General features: G+C 41.5%; 3 protein-coding genes across 9 annotated transcripts in view; all 3 read right to left on the reverse strand.

Moving 5' to 3' along the window:
- tmem200b (transmembrane protein 200B) overlaps positions 1-12,003 on the reverse strand; it is a 93,060-nt gene extending 81,057 nt beyond the window's left edge. For 2 of the 3 annotated variants that reach the window (XR_006375174.1, XR_006375175.1), the window contains exon 1: positions 10,751-12,003. The gene's annotated coding sequence lies outside the window, so the exon portion shown is untranslated. The remainder of the gene's footprint in view (positions 1-10,750) is intronic. The other variant, XM_044171496.1, reaches the window with a different exon arrangement.
- Positions 12,004-18,868: 6,865 nt separating this feature from the next.
- LOC122864205 (tRNA selenocysteine 1-associated protein 1-like) lies at positions 18,869-26,885 on the reverse strand. Of its 5 annotated transcripts, none has more exons than XM_044171431.1 (9): positions 26,714-26,885; positions 25,749-25,846; positions 25,572-25,671; positions 25,410-25,459; positions 25,160-25,291; positions 22,806-22,922; positions 22,489-22,696; positions 22,372-22,405; positions 18,869-20,664 (listed from the first exon to the last, which is right to left on the reverse strand). In XM_044171431.1, the coding sequence occupies exons 1-9, from the start codon at positions 26,735-26,737 to the stop codon at positions 20,504-20,506; spliced, it is 924 nt and encodes a 307-aa protein (XP_044027366.1). In that variant the 5' UTR covers positions 26,738-26,885; the 3' UTR covers positions 18,869-20,503. The 5 variants fall into 5 exon arrangements, with proteins under 5 accessions (XP_044027366.1, XP_044027365.1, XP_044027364.1 ...); XM_044171430.1 differs by having other exon boundaries at positions 22,489-22,690; positions 25,572-25,686; XM_044171429.1 differs by having other exon boundaries at positions 25,572-25,686.
- The window catches only part of sacm1la (SAC1 like phosphatidylinositide phosphatase a), a 46,687-nt gene continuing 44,389 nt past the window's right edge, over positions 24,594-26,891 (reverse strand). Inside the window, exon 23 of the transcript XR_006375161.1 lies at positions 24,594-24,612. The gene's annotated coding sequence lies outside the window, so the exon portion shown is untranslated. The remainder of the gene's footprint in view (positions 24,613-26,891) is intronic.

The raw sequence follows: 26,891 nt of genomic DNA on the forward strand, positions 1-26,891 counted from the left end.
ATGCAAAAAAATAAGAAATCAGGAAGGGGGCAAACACTTTTTCACATCACTGTATCATATACCTGAAGTAATCATGTTGAAATTATTTCCTTCCCTTTGTGATAGAGAGGTTGAGGAGATGAGGAGAAGGTTTGTCCTGGAAATGGCTTTGCTAGATCACAAAATATAAAACTGTCTAGTGTTACCGAAAAAGGAGCAGATAACTGAGTCTTTCTCAAAGTCTTTCTCAACTTGCTTGATGTTGACTTCATTAACAACAGTCTCTAGCAGCCACACTTCTTGTGGTCTCCATGTTGTATGTAAGTAGCTACCCCAGCACCAATGTGCAGTTAAATTCTTCAGGAAGTATACATCACCCCTGGCAGGTTCTGTGACAGAGCTTCAAAGCCTCTGAGCAGAGCCTCTGCAACACTCTGATATAGAAGCATACATCTGGCTTTAGAGTAGGAGTTTGCTGTACAACCAAATACTTTGAAGAATATGTTAGCCTAAATGAATCCACTCCATCCAGTCATATAAATGCTCACATTCCTCGAGGCACCGGCTGAGGAGGTGGAGTTGCAGCCATCTTCAAGGCTATTAATCAGCCCTAAACCTAAATTAAACTATAACTCATTCAAAAGCCTTGTTCTTAGTCTTTCACACCCGACCTGGAAAACATGACAGCCAATTTTATTTGTTTTTGTGTCTTGCACTCCTGGTCCTTATTCTGAATTTTTATCAAGTTTAGTCCTTAAAACAGATAAAGTAATTATTGTAGGTGATTTCAATATTCATGTGGACATTGAAAATGATAGCCTTAGTACTGCATTCATCTCATTATTAGTTTTCGATTGGCTTTTGTCAGAGTGTACATAAGCCCACTCACTGTTTTAACCACACCCTCGACCTTGTTCTGGTATATGGCTGTGGAGGTGGGCATGGGTAGCTGTTAGCTGCAGAGGGAGAGCTGGGGGAGTGGCTCTGGTGAGCCGCATCAGGGAGAGCTAATTGTCACAACTGAAAGTGATTGACTAATTATGCTCTCCCTAAATACACAGTGGCATGCTGGACCTGGGCTCTCTCACACACTCACCAGCGCCACATCAGCCAGCCAGGGAGGCTGGGCTGCCATTGTATGGGCGTGAGGACAGAGAAGCCTCAGAACCAGCGTCGGAGCCGGTGCAAGCGATGTGCGGTCTGGAGGAAAGGCAATTACAGAGTGTAACCTTGTGTTTGTAACAAAGGCAGTAATAAAGAAACATTACCACTCCCCCACCTCTCCCTCTGCAGCTGACAGCTACCCATGCCCACCTCCACAATGGCATTGAAATTGAACATTTAATAGTCTTTTCACAGAATCGTTCATTATTTAATAACTTTAGAACTCCTATTACTGGACTACATGCCATTAGGCAAAAACTTGTACTCTAGATGTCTATCTGATAGTGCTGTAGCTAAATTTAAGGAAACAATCCCATCTGCATTTAATTTGGTGCTATATCTCAATATAACACAGGACATTCTAATTTCAGCCCCTCCCAAATTGACCATCTTGTTGATAATGCTGTAGGCTCACTGTGAACGACACTCGATTCGATCGCTCCTCTAAAAAAGAAGATAATAAAACGAGGAATAATAAACAAATAATAAAAAGAAAGTTAGCTCCATGGTATAACCCCCAAACCCGCAAATTAAAGCAAACATCGTGAAAACTTGAGAGGAAATGCCGTTCCAACTACCTGGAAGAATCTCGTTTAGTCTGGCAAGAAAGTCTTAAAACATATAGGAAAGCCCTCCATAATGCTAGAGCAGCCTACTACTCATCATTAATAGAGGAAAACAAAAACAACCCAGGCGGTGTAGTCCCTCATTCGTCCAGGAGTGGTAATTTTGGTCGGCCGACCACTCCTGGGAAGGTTCACCACTGTTCCATGTTTCGCGATTTGTGGATAATGGCTCTCACTGTGGTTCGCTGGAGTCCCAGAACTTTAGAAATGGCTTTATAACCTTTTCCAGACTGATAGATCTCAATTACTTTCTTTCTCATTTGTTCCTGAATTTCTTTGGATCTTGGCATGACGCCTAGCTTTTGAAAATCTTTTGGTCTACTTCACTTTGTCAGGCAGGTCCTATTTAAGTGACTTCTTGATTGAGAACAGGTGTGGCAGTAATCAGGCCTGGGTGTGGCTAGAGAAATTAAACTCAGGTGTGATAAACCACAGTTAAGTTGTGTTTTAACAGGTGGGGCAATCACTTTTTCACACAGGGCCATGTAGGTTTGGATTTTGTTTTCCCTTAATAATAACAACCTTCATTTAAAAACTGCATTTTGTGTTTACTTGTGTTATCTTTGACTAATATTCAAATTTGTTTGATGATCTGAAACATTTAAGTGTGACAAACAAAATCAGAAATCAAGAAGAGGGTAAACATAATTTCACACCACTGTATGTCAACAGTTGTTCTCATTTTTCTGTAACAGAAATTATTTTATTTACAATAACTCATTTAGTAGTAATGACTTTTAAAGTGAACAGTTATTTAGACTCCCAGAAAAGCTGTGTTCATACATAAATCCACTCTCATGCTACCAGTTTGTGAAAATGCATGCTTGTTTTGTTTGCCATCTTTTTACTGTTAATTATGATTGTTTTTACATGCTTGCATATACATTACCCAGGAATCAGCTGATAAAATAGCCACCATGTGTAAGTCGTAGAAAAGGTTTCAGTCGTAGTCATCTGGACACTGTTTTCAGAATGAAGACGTTTGGCTCCCATCCGGAAGTCATTCTCAATTGAGAATGACTTCGGATGGGAGCCAAACGCCTTCATTCTGAAAACAGTGTCCAGATGACTACGACTGAAACCTTTTCTACGATAAAAAACAACCCAAGTTTCTTTTCAGCACTGTAGCCAGGCTGACAGAGAATCACAGCTCTATTGAGCCATGTATTCCTATAGCCCTTAGTAGTAACGACTTCATGAGCTTCTTTATTGATAAAATTTTAACTATTAGAGAAAATTTTCATCACGTCCTGCCCTCAGCTGGTACCAATTTGTCTTCAAATACAGGATCCTTAGAAACAACTGTAAAACCTGATATTTTGACTGCTTTGCTCCTATCGACCTTCTTCAACTAACTTCAACGATGAATTCATCTAAGCCATCAACCTGTCTCTTAGACCCCATTCCAACTAGGCTGCTTAAAGACCCGTATTTTACTGGATATGATACTGGATTTGTTGGGTCTCTGTAAATAATATTATAAAGAGTACGGTCTAGACTTGCTCTATAGGAAAAGTGCAATGAGATAACTTTTGTTATGAATTGGCGCTATATAAATAAATTGAATATGATCATGTCTTTATTAACAGGCTATGTACCACAGTCCTTTTAAAATAGCTGTAATTAAACCTCTTCTTAAAAACCCAACTCTTGATCCAGTGTCATCCTGTCATGGCCTCACCAGCCTGTAGTAGTAGTAGTAGTAGTAGTGGTTCCCCAGTCTCGGTTTACCTCCAGGGACTTTCCTACATCCACTTCCCCTTTCTTAACACTCTACACTACTGGCTGTCAGTAAATAAAGATCATTCCTGTCACCCTCGGTGTCCCCTGCCTGTCTGTAACTGTAACAGAAGGTCGGACCGATACCGTGAAGAAAGCAGCCAGTGGCCCCAATGGCCCCTACCTCGATCTATGGGGCCTGGTCCAACGGTACCTCCTCAACCACCCTCCCTCACTCCTGACGGCTGGTGAGTTGGTGCAGCCAGGGACCTTCTCAGGCTCAGTGGGGGAGTGTGAAGAGTTTATCATAAAGTGTTACCTGGTCTTCCTCATAGACCCAACCCAGTTCCTGACCGAACGATCTAGGGTGGCCTACATGGCGCTCCGGGTAGCCGGCCCGGCACTGCGCTGGGCAGGAGCCCTAGCAGCGCGGGAGGAGGCGGTCCTCAACTCTCTGGGCTGGTTTACAACACTACTCGGCAGGGAGTTTGGCCCGCCAGAAATATGGTCGTCAGCCAGTCTACAATCCAAGGCTCCGCCTCCCAGCAGTTCGCCTGCTCCGCCTCCCAGCCTTCGCCATCGCATCCTGTCTCCAGAGGGTCCCAGCCTTCGCCTCCCCAAGGAGACCAGCTTCACCCGGGTCCAAGCTCCTGGTCGTCCCCCCGAGGAGACCAGCTCCACCCGGGTCCCAGCTCCGGGCCATCCGCCCGAGGTGACCAGCTCCAGTCCGATCCCAGCTCCGGGCCGTCCACCCGAGCTCCCAGGCGCCACTCCGGTCCCAGCTCCCGGCCGTCCACCCGAGTTCCCTGGCTCCACACCTGCTCAGACTCCAACCAGCTCCCCGGATCGGCTTGCTGCCTATGGTGGACAGGCTACCACATGGGGGGAGGGGGTTTTCGGCCCTCGGGAGCTGGCCGTGGAGGGGGGGTACTGTAACAGCCTGTCCAGTCCTCCGTGGCTTCTCCAGTCCTCCGTGGCTTCTCCAGTCCTCCGTGGCTTCTTCAGTGGTTCCCCAGTCTCGGTTTACCTCCAGGGACTTCCCTACATCCACTTCCCCTTTCTTAACACTCTGCACTACTGGCTGTCAATAAATAAAGATCATTCCTGTCACCCTCTGTGTCCACCGCCTGTCTGTAACCGTAACATCCAGGGGTTTCAGCCAACTATAGACCTATATCTAACCTTCCCTTTCTCTACATAACAATAGTTTATTTGAGGATTTTCAGTCAGGATTTAGAGTGCACAGAGACAGCACTGGTAAAAATTACAAATGACCTTTTTAATTGCATCAGTCAATGGACTTACACATTATCTAAAGATATAGTTGCTCTAGATGGCATTGCCCTGGCCGCCAGCACCACCGTAAGGAACCTCTGAGTTATCTTTGATCAGGATTTATCCTTTAACTCCCCACATGAAACAAACTTCAAGGATTGCCTTCTTTCACCTACGCAACATTGCAAAAATCAGGCACATCCTGTCTCAAAATGATGCTTAAAAACTAGTCCATACATTTGTTACTTCTAGGCAGAACTATTGCAATTCCTTATTCCTTAGCTGCAGAGTCTGGATCTGTGGTTGTGGCCCACCTGCTGCCCCTGTGTTCCTGCTCGACAACTGCTACTACAGTTGTTGTTATTGGCCTTGTTACTATTATTGTCATTATTAGTCTATAACTGTCATTCCTATTATTATTATTATTATTATTATTATTATTTTATTAATATTAATATTACCACTACAATTATATTATTACCATTTTAAAATTCTAGGTGGAATTTGCATTGTGCTCCCCCTCCCCCCGACCCCTCTCTCTGTCAAAGCCTAACCTTGCTTCGAGAGAGACAATAGGGAAACCGCCACCAAGCTCACACCCTCAGCCGACCACCTGACCATCACACTCACTTCCACAGATGTCTACACTGCACTGAGCCGGATCAACGCGTGCAAGACCGCTGGACCAGATGGCATCCCCAGTCGCGTACTCAAGGCATGAGCAGAGCAGCTCGCTGAGGTCTTTACTGATATTTTCAACCTGTCCCTCGCCCAAGCAGCTGTGCCAGCATGCTTTAAATCCACCTCCATTGTGCCAGTGCCGAAACACTCTAGTCCAACGTGCCTGAACGACTACCGCCGGTAGCACTCACACCCATTGTTATGAAGTGCTTTGAGCGGCTGGTCCTGGCACACCTAAAGGACTTCCTCCCATCCACACTGGACCCATACCAGTTTGCCTACCGCAGCAATAGGAGCACAGAGGATGCAGTCTCCATGGCACTGCACTCTGTACTCACACACTTGGACAATAAAAACACTTATGGACGAATGCTGTTGACTTCAACTCTGCATTCAACACTGTCATCCCTTCAAAGTTAATCACTAAACTTGGAAACCTTGGCATTAACACCTCCATTTGCAATTGGATTATGGACTTCCTGACAAACAGACCTCAGCTTGTTAGGTCAGGCCACAACTGCTCCACCACCATCACACTCAACACTGGCGTACCACAGGGCTGTGTGCTGAGTCCCTTCCTCTACTACCTCTTCATACTAGACTGCAGGCCTGCACATGGATCTAACGGCATCATCAAGTTTGCGTCGCTGTCTGCGTCGAGCCTGCAGCATTCTTAAGGACTCCTCTCGCCCCGCCTAGAGACTGTTTGCTCCACTGCCTTCCGGCAGGCGCCTTAGGTGCCTCCAGACAAGGACCAGCAGACTGAGAAACAGCTTTTTTCCCAGAGCTGTCTTCCTACTGAACTCTGCCCCTCGCTGTCCCCTCATATACCTTAACTTAAATGCTGCTATATTGATATTGTTTTTGCTACATGTACCACATGTTCATTTGCACTACCAGACTATTTATTTATAAATATACTGCATCATTTGCATAACTATACTGCATTATTTGTACTCCTATACTGCATCATTTGCACTCCAGTACTATGTACTGAATACTGCAATAACTCATCTACTGCACTGTAACTATTTCCATAATTTGCACTACTTTATATTCATTGCACTGCTGTTCTGCCCAGTCTAATTCATTTTTGTACATATCCATCAGTATACTTCTGTTTATAGTAATGCCATCTGTATATAATGTCCATTGTACCACTTATATTAATTATATTATAATATTATTAATATTTTCATAATACTGCTCTATCCTGCATTTATGCACACACTTTATATCCTGTACTTGCTTATTGCACTTCTGGTTAGACCTAAAGTGCATTTCGTTGCCTTGTACTTGTACATGTGTAATGACAATAAAGTCGAATCTAATCTAATCTAACACAGTAGCACTGAGTCTGGTTCTGTCCAAGGTTTCTGCCTGTTAAAAGGAAGTTTTTTTCTTGCCACTGTTGCCAAGTGCTTGCCCATAGTGGGATTTGTTGGGTCTCTGTAATTAATATTATAAAGAGTACGGTCTAGACCTGCTCTATAGGAAAAGTGCAATGAGATAACTTATGTTATGAACTGGCACTATATAAATAAAATTTAACTGAATTGAACTTTCCTTCTGAAATACATTTGATCTATCATCACAACAGAGACCATATACATCACACATGGATGTCTGGAATCCAGATGTATTTAGCCCTGCCTAAACTCACATTGGTCATCTATTAGTCAGTGGTTGTTTACCACGCATAGTCCTTTTTCAATGTTAATCACCACTGAAAATAATTAGAATGAAACTCCTCAAACTGTTCCAAACCTTCCATGTCTGTGGGGAGCTTGTAAATTCAATGAGGTACAAACAAAAGTAGAGAAACACTCGCACATTCTCGAGTTCCTACATGGTCATAAACAAAGCAGAGTGAAATGGAAAAACTGCTTCAAACACTCTGACTGCAATTACTGGAAGGTCCTGAGCATGTTACAATGAACGTAAAATGGTCTCACCATGCTGACTGTCAGACACCTCAGAGCTAAGTAATTTCTCCTCCTTCCTTGTGTAAATATTCATGTACAGATGGGGCTGGGCCTCATCACACTTCAAAGCTCTTTAGATGTGGTTTTGGTTCTTTAGGTTAGATAAGTGGTTCTAAAACTTTTTCTGTCATGCCCCCCTTCAGACGCCCAGCAAAAACAGATTTCATTTTTTTCAATCATTAATAATACCAGGGAAACTACTAATAAAATGAGCCAAGTTTAATTTTATTGAAGTAAAAAAAAGATTCAGGTTAGCAAGATGGCCTTGCTAGCATTGGAACACTTTTGTTTGTTTATGTGACCATGTTAATCATATTCATGCAACTTTAGGTCCGCTCAACATTCTTCCCCCCCTGCAGCGGCTAAACACTCAGCAGGGGGGCCAGTTTGGGAACCACTGGGTTAGATGGAGAACAACTCCATATTTCAAGGTTCAAAACAGATCTCTGACTGCTTTTTTGTTCATGCAAGTGTCATCAACTAAATCATTTATTTTTACAGGACTTTTTTTAGCATAATAATTTAGTTAAATAACTGTCAAATTGTTTCTCCAGTAATCATATCCATCCTTATGAATGCAATTATGCAAAGAAAATCTAGTGGTAATTACAGACTACAGCATATGTGTAAATTATATTGCGAAATGTAACTATCCTTTTTCAGCAGTGACTAATGACTACATGAAAACAGATCATTCCCTACAAAAAGACAACAGAAACATTCTTATTCAGCCTAAAAACTAATAACTAATTAGTGGACTTTTCAAGGGTGGGAGGAGGCAGCTCTTGAAATCTTAGATGATGGAACTAAACTCAGATTTACTTACGTATAAGGTTGGGTATCATTCAAACATTTTTACCGAGTTTCGATACCAGTACCAAAACAATGTTTTTTTTCAATACCTTGGTTTGGGGAATAATAACATGTTTTAACACTTTTTTTTATTTATTAACAAAATATGCCAAGCTGTCAAATGAATAAGTGTTAAACAAAGAACTTTGCCTAAAAATATATAATCTTAATACTGCACTAACTATTTTTATATTAAAAAAATGTATCAAATGACTATGTGTGAAAAGTGTCGCTCGTAGTGACAAACCCTCAAATAGTTACCACCAACTCTGCAGTTCTTCTCAGCTCTACAGTGCTTTGTAGCCTCTTTTAGCTTGTTGTTTTGGTTTTACAGCCAAAACTTTAATGATCGGTGATGAAGATTGGTAGGCGCTACAGAGCACTGTACGCCACAACAACCAGACACAAGAACAGTTTCTACCCACAGGCCATCACTCTGATGAACACTTAACACCAGTCACATAGTGTCGGGAACAATCCCTGTGCAATAACCCCTGACAAAAACATCCACTGTACCTGTAAATTTATCTCATTGTTTTATGTGAATATTATCACTTTTTAAATCTACGCACGCTGGGAATACTATATATACTGTCATATCCACCTACCTCATGTATATAAAGCAACCTGTAACATGAATCATATTTCAGCACCATTTGCACTAATTGTCTTACTGTTTACAAATGTTACTGTTGTTGTTTTTGTACTTAAAATATAATATATTTAATATATCTATATTGCACACAGTAGCTTAATGTTTGTCTACCTTGTTGAGCTTGTTGTCCTTGTTTTTAGCCATATTTCTGTCTATTTCAGTGTATGTACATGGAGAGCAATGAAAAACCAGTTTCCTTGTATGTGTACACATACCTGGCCAATAAAGCTGATTCTGATTCTGATGATCAGATAAGGCTCACTGCTCTCGTCAACTCAACGTGGTTTCAGTGATCGTCATAACCCCTGGTTACATTATGACAACTGAGTAAACTCCATCTGCTGATGAAGACCGTGAGATGCGGTTAAAAGCTCCTGAAAAAAACTAGTATTTTAACCTTGAGTTAAGATTATTTAGTCGAGCTACTATTCCCAAGGTCAAGGCTGAACTTTTAGACTTTTAGACTTAATTTAAAAAAGTCCATTTGGAGCTCCCTACATGTCCTTGAAAATAGAAAAGCATACTCAAATTAACATAGACCCATTTCTAATTCTGGGCAGTAGAATCTCAGCATCTTTTGAAAACAAACTGAATTGTGCCCACGAAAACCAGCAAGTACTGATAGTTTGACTGAATTGTTTCTTGGCCAGAATCATGTTTACTTACTTATTCTTTGATATTACTTGATTTAATAATTTCGTTAATTTTATAAAAGCTGAAACAATTAGTTATTAGCTGATAATTGCCTAATTGTAAAAGGCGAAGAAATTCAGTTCCAACTTCTAAAATGTAAAGAATTGCCTTTTTTCTATGTCTAGATAGTAAATTGAATATTTTTGGACTGTTGGTCAGACAGTCCAGCCAACAGTCCAAAACCCCAAGGTGAATATGTCACCTTGGGCTCTGGGAAACTATGACGCACATTTTTCACAATGTTCTGACATTTTACAGACCAAACACTTAATCAAAAATTATTTGGCAGATTGATAAAAAAATGAAAATAACCATAAATTGCAGCTCTAAATGTTTTACTGCATGTGCAGCTGTTTGTGTTCACACATTAAACAATGATGCATTTGGGATGTTTGGCTCATTTTGTTACATTTGATTGCTTTTTCTTTTTAAATGTGAAATCTGCGTTTATTGTAACTGCACTTACCAGTAACAGTTGTGCAGAAAATGTTGAGAAACACTGCATTATACATACAACAGTATGTCATCTATAGCCTATGCCCCTTTCCTTCTGGATCATGACTGCAGTAAAACAAACATGTCCACCAGGAGAAATCATAAGAGAAGCTGATTCACAGTGGACTGCATTCTCCATCTCTGACACCAGTTTCAGCAAGGCTGTACCTGAGCAATGTAATACACTTCTGATCTGGAGGATGCTCAGACCTCCAGGTTACCGGGATCTCGTTTCATTACACAGGAATAATCGCAGACCCGAAAGAGCAGCGTGTGCTGGAAAGCACTTTTATCCACACAGGAAGCATACAGACAGGACTGCTCAGCTGTTTTCCAGCCAGCAGAGGAAGCTGAACAGAAGCCAGTTCACTCCTGGGAAGCCACAAGTTGTGCTTTATGATGGGAATGTGCTGGCATATGATAACCTTACAGACACGGAGCCACAGCTATAAAAAACATTTTCTGTGATGCAAATGCAACACGAGCAACCCGCGATTCTTCTTCCTGAGGCTCAACAGAGGCAGTCTGGACCCGCTCAAACAATCTCAGTTCGAGGATTCAGGCATCAGAAATAACACAGGCTATAACTTCTTCAGTCCACAGGGATAAAAACGTGTTAGCTTTACCTTAACGATGGGCAGCCGTGGACTGCCGTGCCGTGCCGAGCCGTGCCGTGCCGCAGGCTACTATCAGCCCTAGAACTGTGCGCGCTGTGAGGAGGCTGCAGACAGACAGGAATGCGTCTGCCCGGCCGTGCTGCTGCATTCCGCGACAGCACCGCAGCTCAGCGGGCACACTGACCCGGACACAGCAGCTGCTCCGCCTGCAGACGCCTCATCAACACACCGGAGCGCTTCTCTGGGATTCTCATTCAGCAGTCCAGCAGCCGGGGACTTTTGCAAACTTGCCTGTATATCTCGGATCCTGTTGCAACTTGGTCATAATTTGAGGACACAGAACATCCTGATCGTTTGGGATGAACAGTCTCCAGGGTGTAAACAAACCCAACCATCCAACATATTCCCAGAGGGCTGGGGAAAGGACACACAGCTGTCTTCACCAACTCCTCCGGACCGTCTGACAGAAAGCTCGTTCCTTCCTGAGGAAACGTGATCCAGCCCCGCCGCGCTGTGTCCGTCTGCGGCCTCTTCCAGGGGATCAACACAGTCAAGCGTGCAGCAACGGAGACCTCCCCTCAGAGCGAGCTGTGTTTTTCAAAATAAAAGTATTCCCTGGGACACAACAACATGACAATAACGGGGTGTCTCCATGTCTGGACAAGTCAGAAAATGTCTGAAAATGATGTGGTCTCTAAGGATGCTACATTTACTCAAGTAGGCTACAGGTCTATAGACAGGATTTGGGGCTGGACCACAGCAAAGCTGGGCCAGCCCTAAAAGTCTGTCCCAAGCATTGGAGTTTCCACACTGGCCTTTGCTGTTTCTAAAATGAATTAGGTCCTCAGGAGGCTTTTACAGCAGTTCCACTGATTGACTGAGATACTAATTCATGTTATAGACACTACCACTGACTGTCCATGTAACAATTTGGCCACAATTTAGCACATTGACCATACATGGGCCAGCCATACACTAGGTTTCGACCTAGTCTTGTTGTAATACTGAGGCTTTGTGTCAAAACCCCATAATCCACCCCACACCCAACTTAGAAAAGTAGGACCTGACACTGAAAACACACTCCACTAAAAATACTACACTTTTTTTTAATTATTTGGTTTTTCCATATTCAATTTATTTGTCTTAAGTTTCCCCCAAGCATGCGAAAATCCAAAATCAAAATTTAATAGGCTATTCATGGTAAATGGACTGTAAAGCACCTTTCTACTCTTCTGACCACTCAAAGCGCTTCACTCCATTCCTACACTGATGGCAGATGCTAACTGCTCATCAGTCCAAAGAAACTATCATTCACACACTGAAGGCACAGCCCTCTGGAGCAATTTGGGGTTCAGTGTCTTGCCCAAGGACACTTTGACATGCGGGCTGGGGGAAGCCGGGTTCAAACCACTGCCCTTCCAATTGGTAGACAACCCACTCTACCACTAAGCCACAGCCACCCCTGACGAGATACTTAGTTAAATAGTTAGTTTGTTTGTTAGTTAGTTTATTGACTTAAATATAACAGTAAAATTATTTGACATGATCAAATAAAAATATTTGGTTTAAACAATATTCATTACAGTACAAATCTGTCAGCACATAGGCCTACAGTTAATAAAATGACTAAACATCAGCATCGTGATCCAGCATTTTCAGTATGCAACAGAAGTATTTTCTTGTTTCTTGTCTGTGCCAATAATGAACTTCATTGGCTTTTTGCTCAAATTTTAAAGGGATCTCATGAGTGGACATGGTGGTCATGAGTGGACATAATAATACGTCTTTCAGTCTTCATGACGGTGCCACATTAGCATAGGCATTGTTCAGGAACTGAACTAATTGAACTAATGCTTGTCAGAACCAAAGTTTGCACGATTGTGTTCTCTGGAATTCTCTCAAGCTGAGGATTTCTAAATTACGATTGGTTGCCTCTGAACCGCGTCATAACTCATTACCATAAAGTTGCCTGGATTTCAACTTTCCTCAATGCCCACACTATCCAAGCTGCACTGCGCCGCTGCTCGCCGCCAGGTCACATAGAAAATTAATGACTTCTGGTATGTGTCCACAGGAACCATGATTTCTACGCTTTCCATTCATTGTCTATGTAGAAAGCCCGGCAATGCATTCTGGTAGCGTAGTATTGTGCTTCGAGAGAAGGGTTGAATCTAGCTACTTTATCAGAATCAGAGGAGTCCAGCGCGACTCGCCACCTCTGGAAAACTCCTGAAAAACTTAAGGCTAACCATTGTCGATTTAAAATGAAGATTCAGCAACTGCATGGTTTATTTCAAGCCTAAAATGTTTAGAGAAACACATTTCAGTGAACTATTTTCGTAATATAAGAGAAAGTTTCCAAATGAGCTGCCTTGTTGGTCCGGTTTGAAATCCGGAAGCAGACAGCCCAGGAGTGAAAGCGTTTGTCCAATCAGGTGCAGACAAGAAGTGTTTCCTGTTGTGTTTCAGGGAATGAGAGCACCTGTCAATCATCTATCGTGGCATCTAGTGGGACGACTATTAAGTGTCCAAATTTTGGGAAGAGGCACGAACCTTTGCGTCCAAAAACGTCCCTGTGGACACATACCACTCTGGTCACTTTGACGCTCTTGCTGGCGGCGGTCTGAACGCACAGTTAGAGGTGAATATAACACTAAGATAGGAGTACCATATCACAGTGCCTAACTGTAAGAACCAAAGTAATTGCTGCCCATCTTTATCAGACAAAGGGGTTATTCTGCTTCATATTAAGAACTTTTACTTTTGATACGTTAAGTACATTTTGCTGAAAACACTTACTACTTATTTAAGATTTCAAATAGAGGACTTTTAATTAGTATTTTTATTCGATAACGGATCTGAATTCTTCCTCCACCACTGTTCCAACTCATAAGTGAGTTTTAGAGTTATCAGATTATGGTTTCTTTTTGCACCATTCTACTGTTGACGATCATTCAGTGTTATACAGTGGTGTGAAAAAGTGTTTGCCCACTTCCTGATTTCTTTGTCACACTTAAATGTTTCAGATCATCAAACAAATTTAAATATTAGTCAAAGATAACACAAGTAAACACAAAATGCAGTTTTTAAATGAAGGTTGTTATTATTAAGGGAAACAAAATCAAACCAAACCAAACCTACATGGCCGTGTGTGAAATAGTGATTGCCCCCTAAACCTAATAACTGGTTGGGCCACCCTTAGCAGCAACAACTGCAATCAAGCGTTTGCAATAATTTGCAATGAGTCTTTTACAGTGCTGTGGAGGAATTTTGGCCCACTCATCTTTGCAGAATTGTTGTAATTCAGCCACATTGGAGGGTTTTCAAGCATGAACTGTCCTTTTAAGGTCATGCCACAACATCTCAATAGGATTCAGGTCAGGACTTTGACTAGGCCACTCCAAAGTCTTCCTTTTGTTCTTCTTCAGCCATTCAGAGGTGGGCTTGCTGGTGTGTTTTGGATCATTGTCCTGCTGCAGAACCCAAGTTCGCTTCAGCTTGAGGTCACGAACAGATGGCCGGAGTTTTTGGTAGACAGCAGAATTCATGGTTCCATTTATCACAGCAAGTCTTCCAGGTCCTGAAGCAGCAAAACAGCCCCAGACCATCACACTACCACCACCATATTTTACTGTTGGTATGATGCTCTTTTTCTGAAATGCTGTGTTACTTTTACGCCAGATGCAATGGGACACACACCTTCCAAAAAGTTCAACTTTTGTCTCGTCAGTCTACAGAGTATTTTCCCAAAAGTCTTGGGGATCATCAAGATGTTTTCTGGCAAAAATGAGACGAGCCTTAATGTTCTTTTTGCTCAGCAGTGGTTTTCATCTTGGAACTCTGCCATGCAGGCCATTTTTGCCCAGTCTCTTTCTTATGGTGGAGTCACGAACACTGACCTTAACTGAGGCAAGTCAGGCCTGCAGTTCTTTGGATATTATTGTAGGGTCTTTTGTGACCTCTTGGATGAGTCGTTGCTGAGCTCTTGGGGTAATTTTGGTCGGCCGACCACTCCTGGGAAGGTTCACCACTGTTCCATGTTTCGCGATTTGTGGATAATGGCTCTCACTGTGGTTCGCTGGAGTCCCAGAACTTTAGAAATGGCTTTATAACCTTTTCCAGACTGATAGATCTCAATTACTTTCTTTCTCATTTGTTCCTGAATTTCTTTGGATCTTGGCATGACGCCTAGCTTTTGAAAATCTTTTGGTCTACTTCACTTTGTCAGGCAGGTCCTATTTAAGTGACTTCTTGATTGAGAACAGGTGTGGCAGTAATCAGGCCTGGGTGTGGCTAGAGAAATTAAACTCAGGTGTGATAAACCACAGTTAAGTTGTGTTTTAACAGGTGGGGCAATCACTTTTTCACACAGGGCCATGTAGGTTTGGATTTTGTTTTCCCTTAATAATAACAACCTTCATTTAAAAACTGCATTTTGTGTTTACTTGTGTTATCTTTGACTAATATTCAAATTTGTTTGATGATCTGAAACATTTAAGTGTGACAAACAAAATCAGAAATCAAGAAGAGGGTAAACATAATTTCACACCACTGTATGTCAACAGTTGTTCTCATTTTTCTGTAACAGAAATTATTTTATTTACAATAACTCATTTAGTAGTAATGACTTTTAAAGTGAACAGTTATTTAGACTCCCAGAAAAGCTGTGTTCATACATAAATCCACTCTCATGCTACCAGTTTGTGAAAATGCATGCTTGTTTTGTTTGCCATCTTTTTACTGTTAATTATGATTGTTTTTACATGCTTGCATATACATTACCCAGGAATCAGCTGATAAAATAGCCACCATGTGTAAGTCGTAGAAAAGGTTTCAGTCGTAGTCATCTGGACACTGTTTTCAGAATCAAGACGTTTCGGCTCCCATCCGGAAGTCATTCTCAATTGTGAAAAAATTGGACGGGAACTGGAAATTTAAGATAATCTAAGTTACATAAGCCCTGCCCTCAGGAGGGAATCTGCCTGAGTATCTGTTAATAGCTAGTTTCACCTCCCCATGTTGCTAAAACCACACAAATTCACAAAAAAATAATACTGACGACATGCCCTCAGTGTCCATATTGTTGGCTACAGCCCTGACTGAACATGTTCACTGGTGGCTGTTCAGCTTCTGAGGATAGCACATAGGTGATTTCTCCCATTTAGTAAGTCCGTTTGGTAATTATTTTTTCTTCTTCAATAAGCAAAGGACCACAGGCTGACAGTGTCAGTAAATGTACATCAGATTCACCCAAATCTCATTTTGTATTATTTTTGTCATTTGGGCTCATACAGTCTTCCTTTTTGTATTTTTTTTTGACATTTGCCAATATGTGCCCCTGTATTGGATTTTGAAACTGACACATACTCAGACAGTATACCCTTAATTTATGATTTGATAGAATTAAATTGTGTTATTTTGATACAATTAAACCCAGTGTGTGTGTGTGTGTGTGTTATCTCTTAGGTCAGTTATCTCTTGTTGTTTCTATAGGTTACAAATCAATGGATACAACTAATACCAGAGTTATAAGAAACAGACATGGCTATTTGTCTCCACCTGGTGGATAGCAAGTAATGTCACACAGTGTAAATTGAAGTTGAATTGGTGCTATATCATTGAAATTGAAATGAATTGAACTGAATATTACACCTCCACACACCTGACCAATCACTGTGTGCGGCGCTTGTTTTGACATGTTTAGCAGGTGTTAAGACCAAAATCAGCCCTGCAATATAACACCGCAGGGGACTGCATTGTTGGGGGCGTGTTGCTTCAGGCACCGGTAAGACATAAAATGCAACCGAGGAAGTCCAGTTTGAGTAACAGGTACATACATGAGTTTGAAGGCTTCGCAGATGCCAAAACACTACACAGCGGTTTATTATTACTATTCTGACACAGGATCTTTTCTTGTGACAATCGAGAGGTAAACAGTAGAAATACGGTGTTCATGTCACAACGTAATCTACCAGGAATGTGTGCTTGGATGTGTGACTGGCAAACACAGCACCTTGCTGGATGATGTTGCAATACGTTGCGTCAGAAATTTTGCCAGAAGCCTGAGTTGGCACCCCTGGGGCCATGAATGTCTGTACAAAATTCCATGGCAATCCATCTAGTAGCTGTTGAGTCTGGACCAAAGTGGTGAACCAACTGACCAACATCGCCATCCATAGAGCCATTCTGGCTAAAAAGAGAGCTTGAAAGAGAAGTTCAAACCCTGCTCACTTTCACAGCTCTGCACACCTGAACTATCCCTGTATTAAGTGGGCATCATTGTCAAAATTATCAGTAGCAGCCACCCCAATTCCACTGTTGGAAAGGTGTGGGGCAAGGTGGTTTCAGAGGCTGTTAGACCATCAGACAAGCACTTTGTTTAAAGCATATTGAGGCCTTAACCTCTGTGGCTCATTCAGGCCATGTCACATGAAAATTGTTGAGGTTTTAAAGTTCACATGGTAGTCTTGAGAGCCAACAAAGTCACATGAATCGAGGTGAGAAATCGTCTGAGAGCAGGTCACTGTAAGTAGCAGACAGCCTAAAAGATTTAGTCTACCTGTTCTTCTGAACGTGATTTTACCCAGGATAGTGTGAACCTCCATGCTCATTATGCTCTGCTGGTGAAGCTACTTACTGGCAAGGGCTGTGCATAGTCTACACCCTATCAAGGACCCCTACCAACAGTGGGAGTCAGCAGAGACAAGGACAATAGTACTTGGGGAATTGGGCAATAAAAATTAGAGAGCGAGAGAAAAATATCAAAAATGTAACTATTTCCTCTCTACTGCCCTATGTGACACGTTCAGCATTCATTCTAAGGCAAATTCTACCATTCTATCAAGGTACATTCTGATCACTTGAGGTACATACCAGTATTATATATTGTACGAAGGTACAAAAGTAAGATACAGAAATTGATCTGCCAGAGTTAATACTGTGATGTATATGAATAACGTTCAGCCTCAACAAGCTTTTTTACTATAAAATGTTCAATTTCTCTTTTTCTGAGTATTGTTACTCAGCTTTCTTCCAGAGCGTTCTGACATATATTCATGAATACAACTTACTCTTTGCTTAAATTCGTTATGTCTTTCCCTTGACTTTTTATGTGTTCCTGATGTGCTTCATAATGTGTTATGCATCTGAAGAACAATATTCACTGCATGTTCTCCGTTGAAAAATTCGCCGAAGTCACTACTTCAGTAAAATCTGAACACTGTACACATTTGATTTGATTTCATCTCTTGGATCCACTGGCTGTGGTTCGGTGGTTGTGCATTTTTCAGTTCTTGTACATTTTTATACAATACAGTAAACATACACACACCTTTACATAGACAAAGATTTTCACCATGGTCCACTTTAACCATCATTATTGTTATTTTGTAAGACCGTGAGTAACTTTTTTGGATAATCCTCTTTCTACTGTGAACAAACGGATTGTTAGTTTTTAGCATACGATAGGATTTGTTGGGTCTCTGTAAATAATATTATAAAGAGTACAGTCTAGACCTGCTGTATAGGCAAAGTGCAATGAGATAACTTCTGTTATTAACTGGCGCTATATAAATAAAATTGAACTGAATACAGCATGTTCCGGTCCTGTGACTTTCTATCCTTGTTTTGGAAATCCGTTATTGATATTTTATCCCTGTGCATGCATCATGATATATCTCTAAATCCTCAACTTTATTAGGTTTTACTCGACATTTGGACTTTTCATGAGAAAATATATACAGAATGGATTTCCTACTTGCCAGTGGTGCTGATCAATAACCATTCACTTGGAAATATTTAGAAACCGTTTTAAGAAAAGAGACAAAGAAATTATCACAATTGTGTGTGTGTGTGTGTGTGTGTATATATATATATATACACACACACACAGTATATGCAGTATATAGACCATATAATCATCAGGAGCTGATAAAAATCCTGAACATTGGGGATTACGCTTCAGTGTAGTGTAATTCTTTAACAAGCTCAATGAGGGGTAGGCATTGGTTATGTACTAGTTGTATATTAGATATGATTTACCCAATATAAATAATAGAATGAAGGGTGCTTTTATGTGCCATGTACAGATGTGTCTGGGGAGGTACTCTGGATACAAGTCCAATAAGATGATTTTGAGCAGTCTGAAGTTTATTTTGGGTGAGTTGTTTTGTAAGTTACATTAGTTTTTCAATTTCCCACTTTCCAGGCAGCCTTTGCTTTCAGTTTATCCCAGTACAGTAATGGAAATCAGCCCTCAGACACTTAGACCTGCTGCAGACGAACAGTGCTGTCCCACAATGCAATGCTCAATGGAATTGTAAGTGTGAACCGCTTAGAAAAAGTGCTATGAATTATAGACAGTTGTGAAAGTTGCCTAGGGACAGTTCTGAAAACAAAACATAAATGAGTAAATCAATGGAGAAACAGTATTTTAAGTACTTGCTAAGTTTTAAATTGGTTTTAAAGTCACAGACTGATTGAGTAGCACGTTCATTTTCACAACAGAACAGATTTGAGACTCTGAACTCCTGCATTTTACACAAAGAGTGTAGTTATTCAAGATAACGTGATCCAAGACGAACAAGCGTTTCTCTGCGTGTTGAAAGCCCCCGGTATCTGGATCATATTTAACAAGATCATTTGAGTTAGCTAATATAACAGCCAGCTGAAATGCTCCTGTTGATTTTCATCCAACTGACTGGGTTCTTTAAGGATTGATTTGTTCATCTAAAATGACGTAATCTCGAATAACTGCGCTTTATTTCTTACTAAAGGCAAAATGAGTAGAAATCATCTGATTGGCTGAGTGCTCATTATGACTGCAGACAACCCTTTTTTGCTGCTCATTTAAAGGTGAGGATCTACCAACACATTTAGGAACTTTTGAAACGGTACGACACATTCACTCCAGTCATATGTAATGTAATTATTTCTCTGGAATGAATGTGTTCGCATCTAAAACCTGTTAATGTAACAAAATCAAGTTCTATATAACTATTCTGTTATTCACATATGAAGAACAGGACCCTGGAAACAAAAGGACACAATAGATTTTCTACTACCATTGGCATATAACTTAGCTATTATAGTATATCCGGTGTGATTATTAATATTAGGTACTTTAAAGCCTGAATGAAAAATTCTCAGTTTCTCTTTGGATACGACCAGAGGGCTTAGAATGAATGGGCTGAGAGCACACAGACTGCACTATGTCCCAACAGCGACTCTTCCATTTTTCTACAAACCAAAACGTATATCATCCAAATAATTCAAAAGATGCTATAATCACATCCCATTTCTACATATGGGGCTATGATTGTTGGAGGGAGCCTGAAAACAAGAATTTCACTGCCAATTTCAGTTTGTTGTGTAGTGGTTAATGTCTGATATTTATTTTTTGGTTTGGTTTATATTGATGTAATTTCAGATTTAAGATTTGATCGTTTAATTTTCCAGTACAGGTTTTGTGTCTGTATTTTAACATTTTTGGGACTGTGTTGGAAATAAGACTTCTCAGTTTAACATGTTATCGTTCAGTGCATTTTGTAGAGCCATAAATAAATCAAAAATATTTTTGTTGTAACTCAGAATTGTGTACACTCAATACATTTCAACGGCTTTATGTACTTGAATAAGATCCATTAGCATGACTTATTTCTTTTATGTGCATACAAAAATAATCCATACTGTTGAGACTTCAGCAGACAAATGAAAATAAAATACCCTGGGGAGGTAAAGTCTAGAGAAAAAACGTGTTCAGTCTCAGCAGTAAATGGGTTCTGGGAGGCTGGATGTCATATGGTCCTGTTCTGTCGAAAACTCTGCTGGCTGCCAGTGACACTCGATCAGAGCATCATACAGTTCCTCACTGAGCTCCATGAACTTCCTGTTGGCCTCCACCACATCCAGCGTCGGGCTAGGATCTGCAACACAGCTTCACACACTTAAGACCAGATAAAACAACCAAAACATACACAAGCATGTAAAATACACTAACAAGAGAAAATGTGTAATTACGAAAACAAGCGCGAGAGAGAGGGGGAGCGAGAGAGAGAGAGAGAGGGAGGGAGAGAGAGAGAGAGAGAGGGAGCGAGGGAGTGTGAGAGAGAGGGAGGGAGAGATTCATGCAAAATGGATAGAACCAGGTGGGCTTCCATCCACCTCTCTCTCACGTGTCAATATGATAAAAATGGTCACACTACAGAAATCTGTATCATTAAATCAGTTTTGTCAGTTTTGGTCTGGGTCCCCTACAAACCTTCTGGACACTGCCCACCTTGGCTTCACACTGAGCTATGGTCTTCCAAGCTCACTGCAATCTGCAGCTTGCTCCCAGTCTCCCATAGCAACCTCCAAAATCTTTGACCCAGAAGATCGTCACTAATCCTACTGGGATTTGGCTCCATTTCAGAAAACATTACGGTGTACACTGAGCTTTAATCCACACACCGATCCTAAACAATCACGTATGCTTTCCGTCCTGTTCGGACCCCGCCTTCTGCAATGGGTCGATCAATGGCCTCGCAACACTCAATGATTTGTACAAAAATGGGGTTTTCGTGGCCTTTTCATTCCTTTCAGCTAAATATAACTTCACCTCTTTCGCTTTTGGTCTTTTTTTTTTGCACTATTCTTTGTACCGTGTGCTTTGTTTGTGTACTGCTGCCGTGACATAAGAATTTCCCCCCGGGGATAAATAAAGTATCTATCAAATCAGACAAAAGAAATTCCCCCACCGTCCCCCTCAATCCGAAATTGATCAATTTCTTACCCTTGATTATGAACAAAAGATGATCATTTTGATAATTTGCGGCATAATTGACTCTCTAAATCTGTCCCCCTAAAAGGCTCCTAGGAGCATGACTGGGATTTGCCATTTGAACCAGTGGATTAACATACTGGTGCATTCCTCACCCGTGTGCGTCAGACACGGCCTGCTGCAGCGCAAGGTGCGTCACGAAGCACATTTCACCAACGCTAAATTGGCAAGGGCATTTTCTGATAGAAGCGACGCCTGTAACAGATGTGAGCAATATCCAGTTAACCAATTACATGTGTTCTGGACACTCAGCCGGGCCCTCAATACAGCTATCCGTCCTAACCCTCCACAGCCCAGTTCGGCCCCCCCAGACTCCGAATATGCCCACTACAGTACAGCGGTTCATCGCATTTACTACCCTACTGGCCAGACGCGCCATTCTTCCTCAACCTCGACTCTGTACTTAACACGCAGACGTGAGACTGATATCCATCTGAACAGAAATTGAATAAGTGTCTTTACCAAAATGTTGAACTATTAAGTTTTTATTATAAAACCGTAAATCTTCATTTTGGGAGGTGGTTTGCAATATTGGGTTCAAATTTCATAAGTGTCCTTGCTCTCATTGCCAAATACAAAATTGTACCAAAGGAACTAAACCTAAATATACTGCTTCAAACATGCTTATTTATGCAATAATTTAAAAAAAAAAAAAAAAGAGATTTGAGAAAAAAAGATTTTGGGCTGTTAATCAGCAAAAATAAACAATCTGAAGCAATCACCTCAGGACTAAACAGACTAAACAATCAAAAATCAAATTGATACACAAGTCAGTAAAGAAAATAAGTAATTTGCAGTCCACAATACCAACCTTCAAGTCCATCATCCTGAACAGCTTCACTTTCCTAAAAAGAAAAAACATGCTAGAATGATTCATGTCTGTTAACGACGACTTATTGATTGGTGCCAATGCTGGCTGTTAGCTTACCTGTGGTGGGGGGTACTGTGTGTAATCATACTGCTGATAGTTGTAGCCATACTCTGCTCCAGGCTGCTCGTAGCCCCAGGAGGAGTAATACCCAGGATAGGCCTGCTGCTGGTACTGGTTATACTGGTCATAGTTGTGTCTGTATCCTGAGCTGGACTGCCAGGATCTGTGCTCTGACTGCTGCTGCTGCTGCTGCCTGTTCCTTAAACTCAAGAGGGAGCAAGAGACACACTGCTGAACTCCACCAATCACCTGGCTTGTGTTCCAGGCCCAAATAAATCAGCTTGGTGACAACAGGAGCGAATAAAAGAACTCACTTGTTAGCAGCCAGGCTCAGTCTCAGAGGTTTACCACCCAGTCCCACAGCGCCCTGACACTCCTCTAACGCCCGCTTCTGCAGCCGCTCATCTGGGAACTGAACAAAGCCACAGCCCCTGCAGCGAGACACACAGGCAGCGCTCAAATGTTTGCTGCTTTTCCCCACTGAAAACAGCTCACTACAGCTGACTGTATCTTTTCATATAAATGCAAAAGTATTTTGATGAGAGTACAGCTAGTCCGAACACACCTAACCAACTAACAGAAGTGAAATAAAGACACCAGAGCTGTGGCTCTTCATGGCCCACAAGAGGGACCTCAATCAAATTATTAACATATACGCTCACAAAATGTTGGCTAACCAACAGTAACTAATGAATATGGTCATAGACTGGGCTCCACGGTATCTGAATGAGTTTCACGCTTCTGTCACACTCCTTCTCTCTCGCTCACCCATACCAGTCTGTCTGTTTAGCAACCGGCAGCGGCAGATGGCCGCCCACCTTTGAGTCTGGTTCTGCTCGAGGTTTCAGCTTGTTAAAGGAAGTTTTTCCTTGCCACTGTCTCCAAGTGCTTGCTCATGGTGGGATTTGTTGGGTGTCTGTAATTAATATTATAAAGAGTATGGTCTAGACCTGCTCTATAGGAAAAGTGCAATGAGATAACTTCTGTTATGAACTGGCGCTATATAAATAAAACTGAATTGAATCTCTCGCTCTCTGCTCCTGATGCTGTCAGTTGTTCTGACAGATTCATCATGACAGGTGCAACGTTGCAACGAAGTACAATTAAATGAATGAACTTATTTTTACCTTAGTTTATCCATTTCTTTTACATTTTTGACAGACTATCTTGACTGAACGCTTTTGTTTGTTAAAAAAGTCTCTCTCCACTCTAAACTGTTTTTCTTATTGATGCTTGACTGAAGGAAGAAAGTTTCTCTGAGCTCACCTTAAATCCAACTTTAACACCTGGACGTACCAGCAGGGTTTTGTGACACCAGCCCATCGCGGCTATTGTGTAATTCACACAAGTGTGATGTGGAAACTTGAAACCTCCAGAGCACGTACACTAAGAATGGATGTTTCAATGAAGTAGGAGACATCACGCATTTTTATAGAATCTACATTTTTTTCAACGAGTGAGAACAATGTAGAAAACCCATATCAGACAAATTATTATTCAAAGATTATTCTTGTATGTCTTAAAGGGGAATTTTCCACATTAAAGTCTGCTTACATGTCTTAGGCAGTACTACTGCATATATGAAAAAAGTTGGATAAAAGGCTTTTGTGTCTCCAGAGCGAGCTGTGTAATGGCTGATAAATGTCCTCGAGTGATGTCACTTGAGTCGGCGTTGGTTGGGCCTGAAGGCTACAAGTTTGAAACTGACAAATATCTGGGGGGTGTGGCGTTAGAAAGAAGTGAGCTGACCAGACCTCTGCAGCCCGCGGCTCGTCTCTGCTGCAGGCTACATTAGCCGCTGCTAGCATAGCACACCCGAATCTCTGACCAAACTGTCGGAGTTGCATTGTGGGTAATGTAGGCGCCAGGTTTTGACAAGAAAAACAATGTGTGGAATAAAAAGACTATATATCTGGTTCTGCTGCATCGGATTTGATCCTTTTTTTTTTAACCTGTCGTTGCTTGTGAGGTATCCCTATTCCTCAGTAACAGTTGCTCTCAGCAGCTTCAGGACTAGCTCGTAAGAGGAAACTCTTCAGTTCAAAGTTTTAGCGCCAATTAGGCAGACTCTTAGCAGTAACTTTTGAAGGACAGATGCGTCTCACACACACACACACACACGACAAATTAAAGGAAAACCCTGAATAAATGAGTGGAGAAACATAACGAATGCAGATGCTTCCACACAGGTGCACTGCGTGGTACAATTTGTTTGTGGTTTGAAATTGTAGTCGACAGCTCACATTAGATGCTCGTGCATCAGTGCGATATATAAAAACAGAAGAGCAACTCTTCCTCAGGTGACTGAAAATGTCGATGCAGGACGTGATAAGGCTGTGTCAGCAAGAACAGTCCGTCGACAATTACACAGACAGGGATATTATAGTAGGGTTGCATACCAACCTTCAAGACCTCAATGGCGGACCAGGCGAACGAAGTTACTTCGAACTCAATGGCTGTGAAGGCGGATGAAGGCTGCAACAAATCCATTCAGTGAGCCCTGCTGCACAGAAGCCTCTGCATTTGATATGTTTCTCCACTCTTTTATTCAGGTTTTTCCTTTCATTTGTCCCCCGTCTGTATATGTACACATATACATACATACATACAAATTTGTTACATATTTTCTCCATATTGTGATATTGTGCGGTGACATGTTAATACTCACTTGGAGTTGCCCATGCTGTCCAGCACCACTTTTCCACCACGACAGGAAGGGTAGCGGTTGTAAAAGAACTCATAAAGCATCCCATCATCCACCTCTGGAGTTAGATCTCCCACAAACAGAGAATACATCTGACTACAACAAGAAGACAAAACAGGCTGGGGTTTTTTTACAGTGCAGCTAAGAAAACATCTGATGCGTCAATGAAAGTCTTAATGTGAAAGTCATATCCTGCTTCTCCATTTGGACTCACCCACTGTCTTGTTTCCCAAAGGTGGCTCGGTTTAACTTGAATCTTGTGGGCTGTGAGAAAGAGACATTAAAGTAAACACCGTGCCTTTTCTCAGAAGTCTCCATCAACTGAGAGACAAAAACCAAACTCGCTGCTACTGCGAATAATAAATGCTCTCCATACCGGATTCGCTCCTGGTAAGGCTTTTCCGTTGATTTTGCGGAGACACCTCTCGGCTGTGGCCTCATCTGTCATTTCCACAAAACAGTAACCCAGAGCACCCCTAGGTGACAACACACTGTTTAATGTCAGAATAGAGCATCTGCAAAAAGGACAACTGCTTGTGAATTTCGTTCTCACCCTGTCATCTTGTTGCGTATGATTCGCACATTAATCACCTGCTCACCCATGGTGGCAAAGGCCCTGGTGATAAACTTCTCGTCCATGTAGGCCTCCAGCTACAGAGCAACAGGAAAACATGCTCAGGAATCATTCCGCAGCGGTAATGTGGTTAAAACAAGGCTGAAGTTCACAAATTCCCATTTGTAAGTTAAGGGGGAAGTTAAAGCGATTGGCCGATTCTCCATCATTACACTACTTCATCATAAGAACACTGTTAAAGGCCACTTCAGATTTGAGAAATCTTTACACTCTGTATAAAAACAGAAAAGGGTAGTGTCACAGATTTTTCTCCATCCAGACGATATCAGGCTGAGCTATATAAAAAACACTGTTTTCACAAAAAGAATAAAAGTCTCACGAATCTTAAAAGGTGTTTTAAACACTTTTGAGCGTCTCCATGATAATCTGTTCCAGGTTGGACAAATCTAAGTCCACTGGTGCACCCCAGCACCTGGTCTGGAGTGATCTGAATGGAGAAAAAGATGTGAACACTCTTTTGCCAAATAGAATAAATGTTTCACAAATCTGAAAGGGAAATGTTAATCTATTCCGGGTTTGACAAATGTAAGTACAGTAAGGTTTAATGTAGACCTGGTCTGATGTGGTCTATTTTCACAAGTTTTCCTTAACGTTCCCTTTAAACTGATTCATCCTCGTGTAGCTGATGGCAGACTCCATTACAGCTCAGCCACTGGAGCGGAGCGCTAACGGTCCGTGTTGTCTTACTAATGTCCGAACAGCCTAAATTAATCAGTCGTGTTTCAGCTGCTCGATACAGTGTTGTCCGACAAACTAGGCAGCATTAAAGTGCTAGCTTTGAATTGCAGTCCACGCATACAGCGTCTGGGGCTTTTGTTGAGATAGCTAACACGGTGGTTACATTAAATGACTTATCGCAGTAAAAGGAATTGGAATTAACTCACGTTCCCCATCCATAACGTGCTCATGGTGTTGCCGAAGCTGTGAATATTCCAATATGTATTTACAGAGAATGTAAGTTGTAAATTAAGCTGCACCTTCAAACGTGCACATGCTAACTAGCAGAGTAGTAGAGAAGGAAACTACCAACATTACGTCCTTGCGTCACTCAACACATAGTTA

This window comes from Siniperca chuatsi, linkage group LG17 (assembly GCF_020085105.1).
Source record: "Siniperca chuatsi isolate FFG_IHB_CAS linkage group LG17, ASM2008510v1, whole genome shotgun sequence".
In the NCBI taxonomy this organism is placed as follows: Eukaryota; Metazoa; Chordata; class Actinopteri; order Centrarchiformes; family Sinipercidae; genus Siniperca; species Siniperca chuatsi.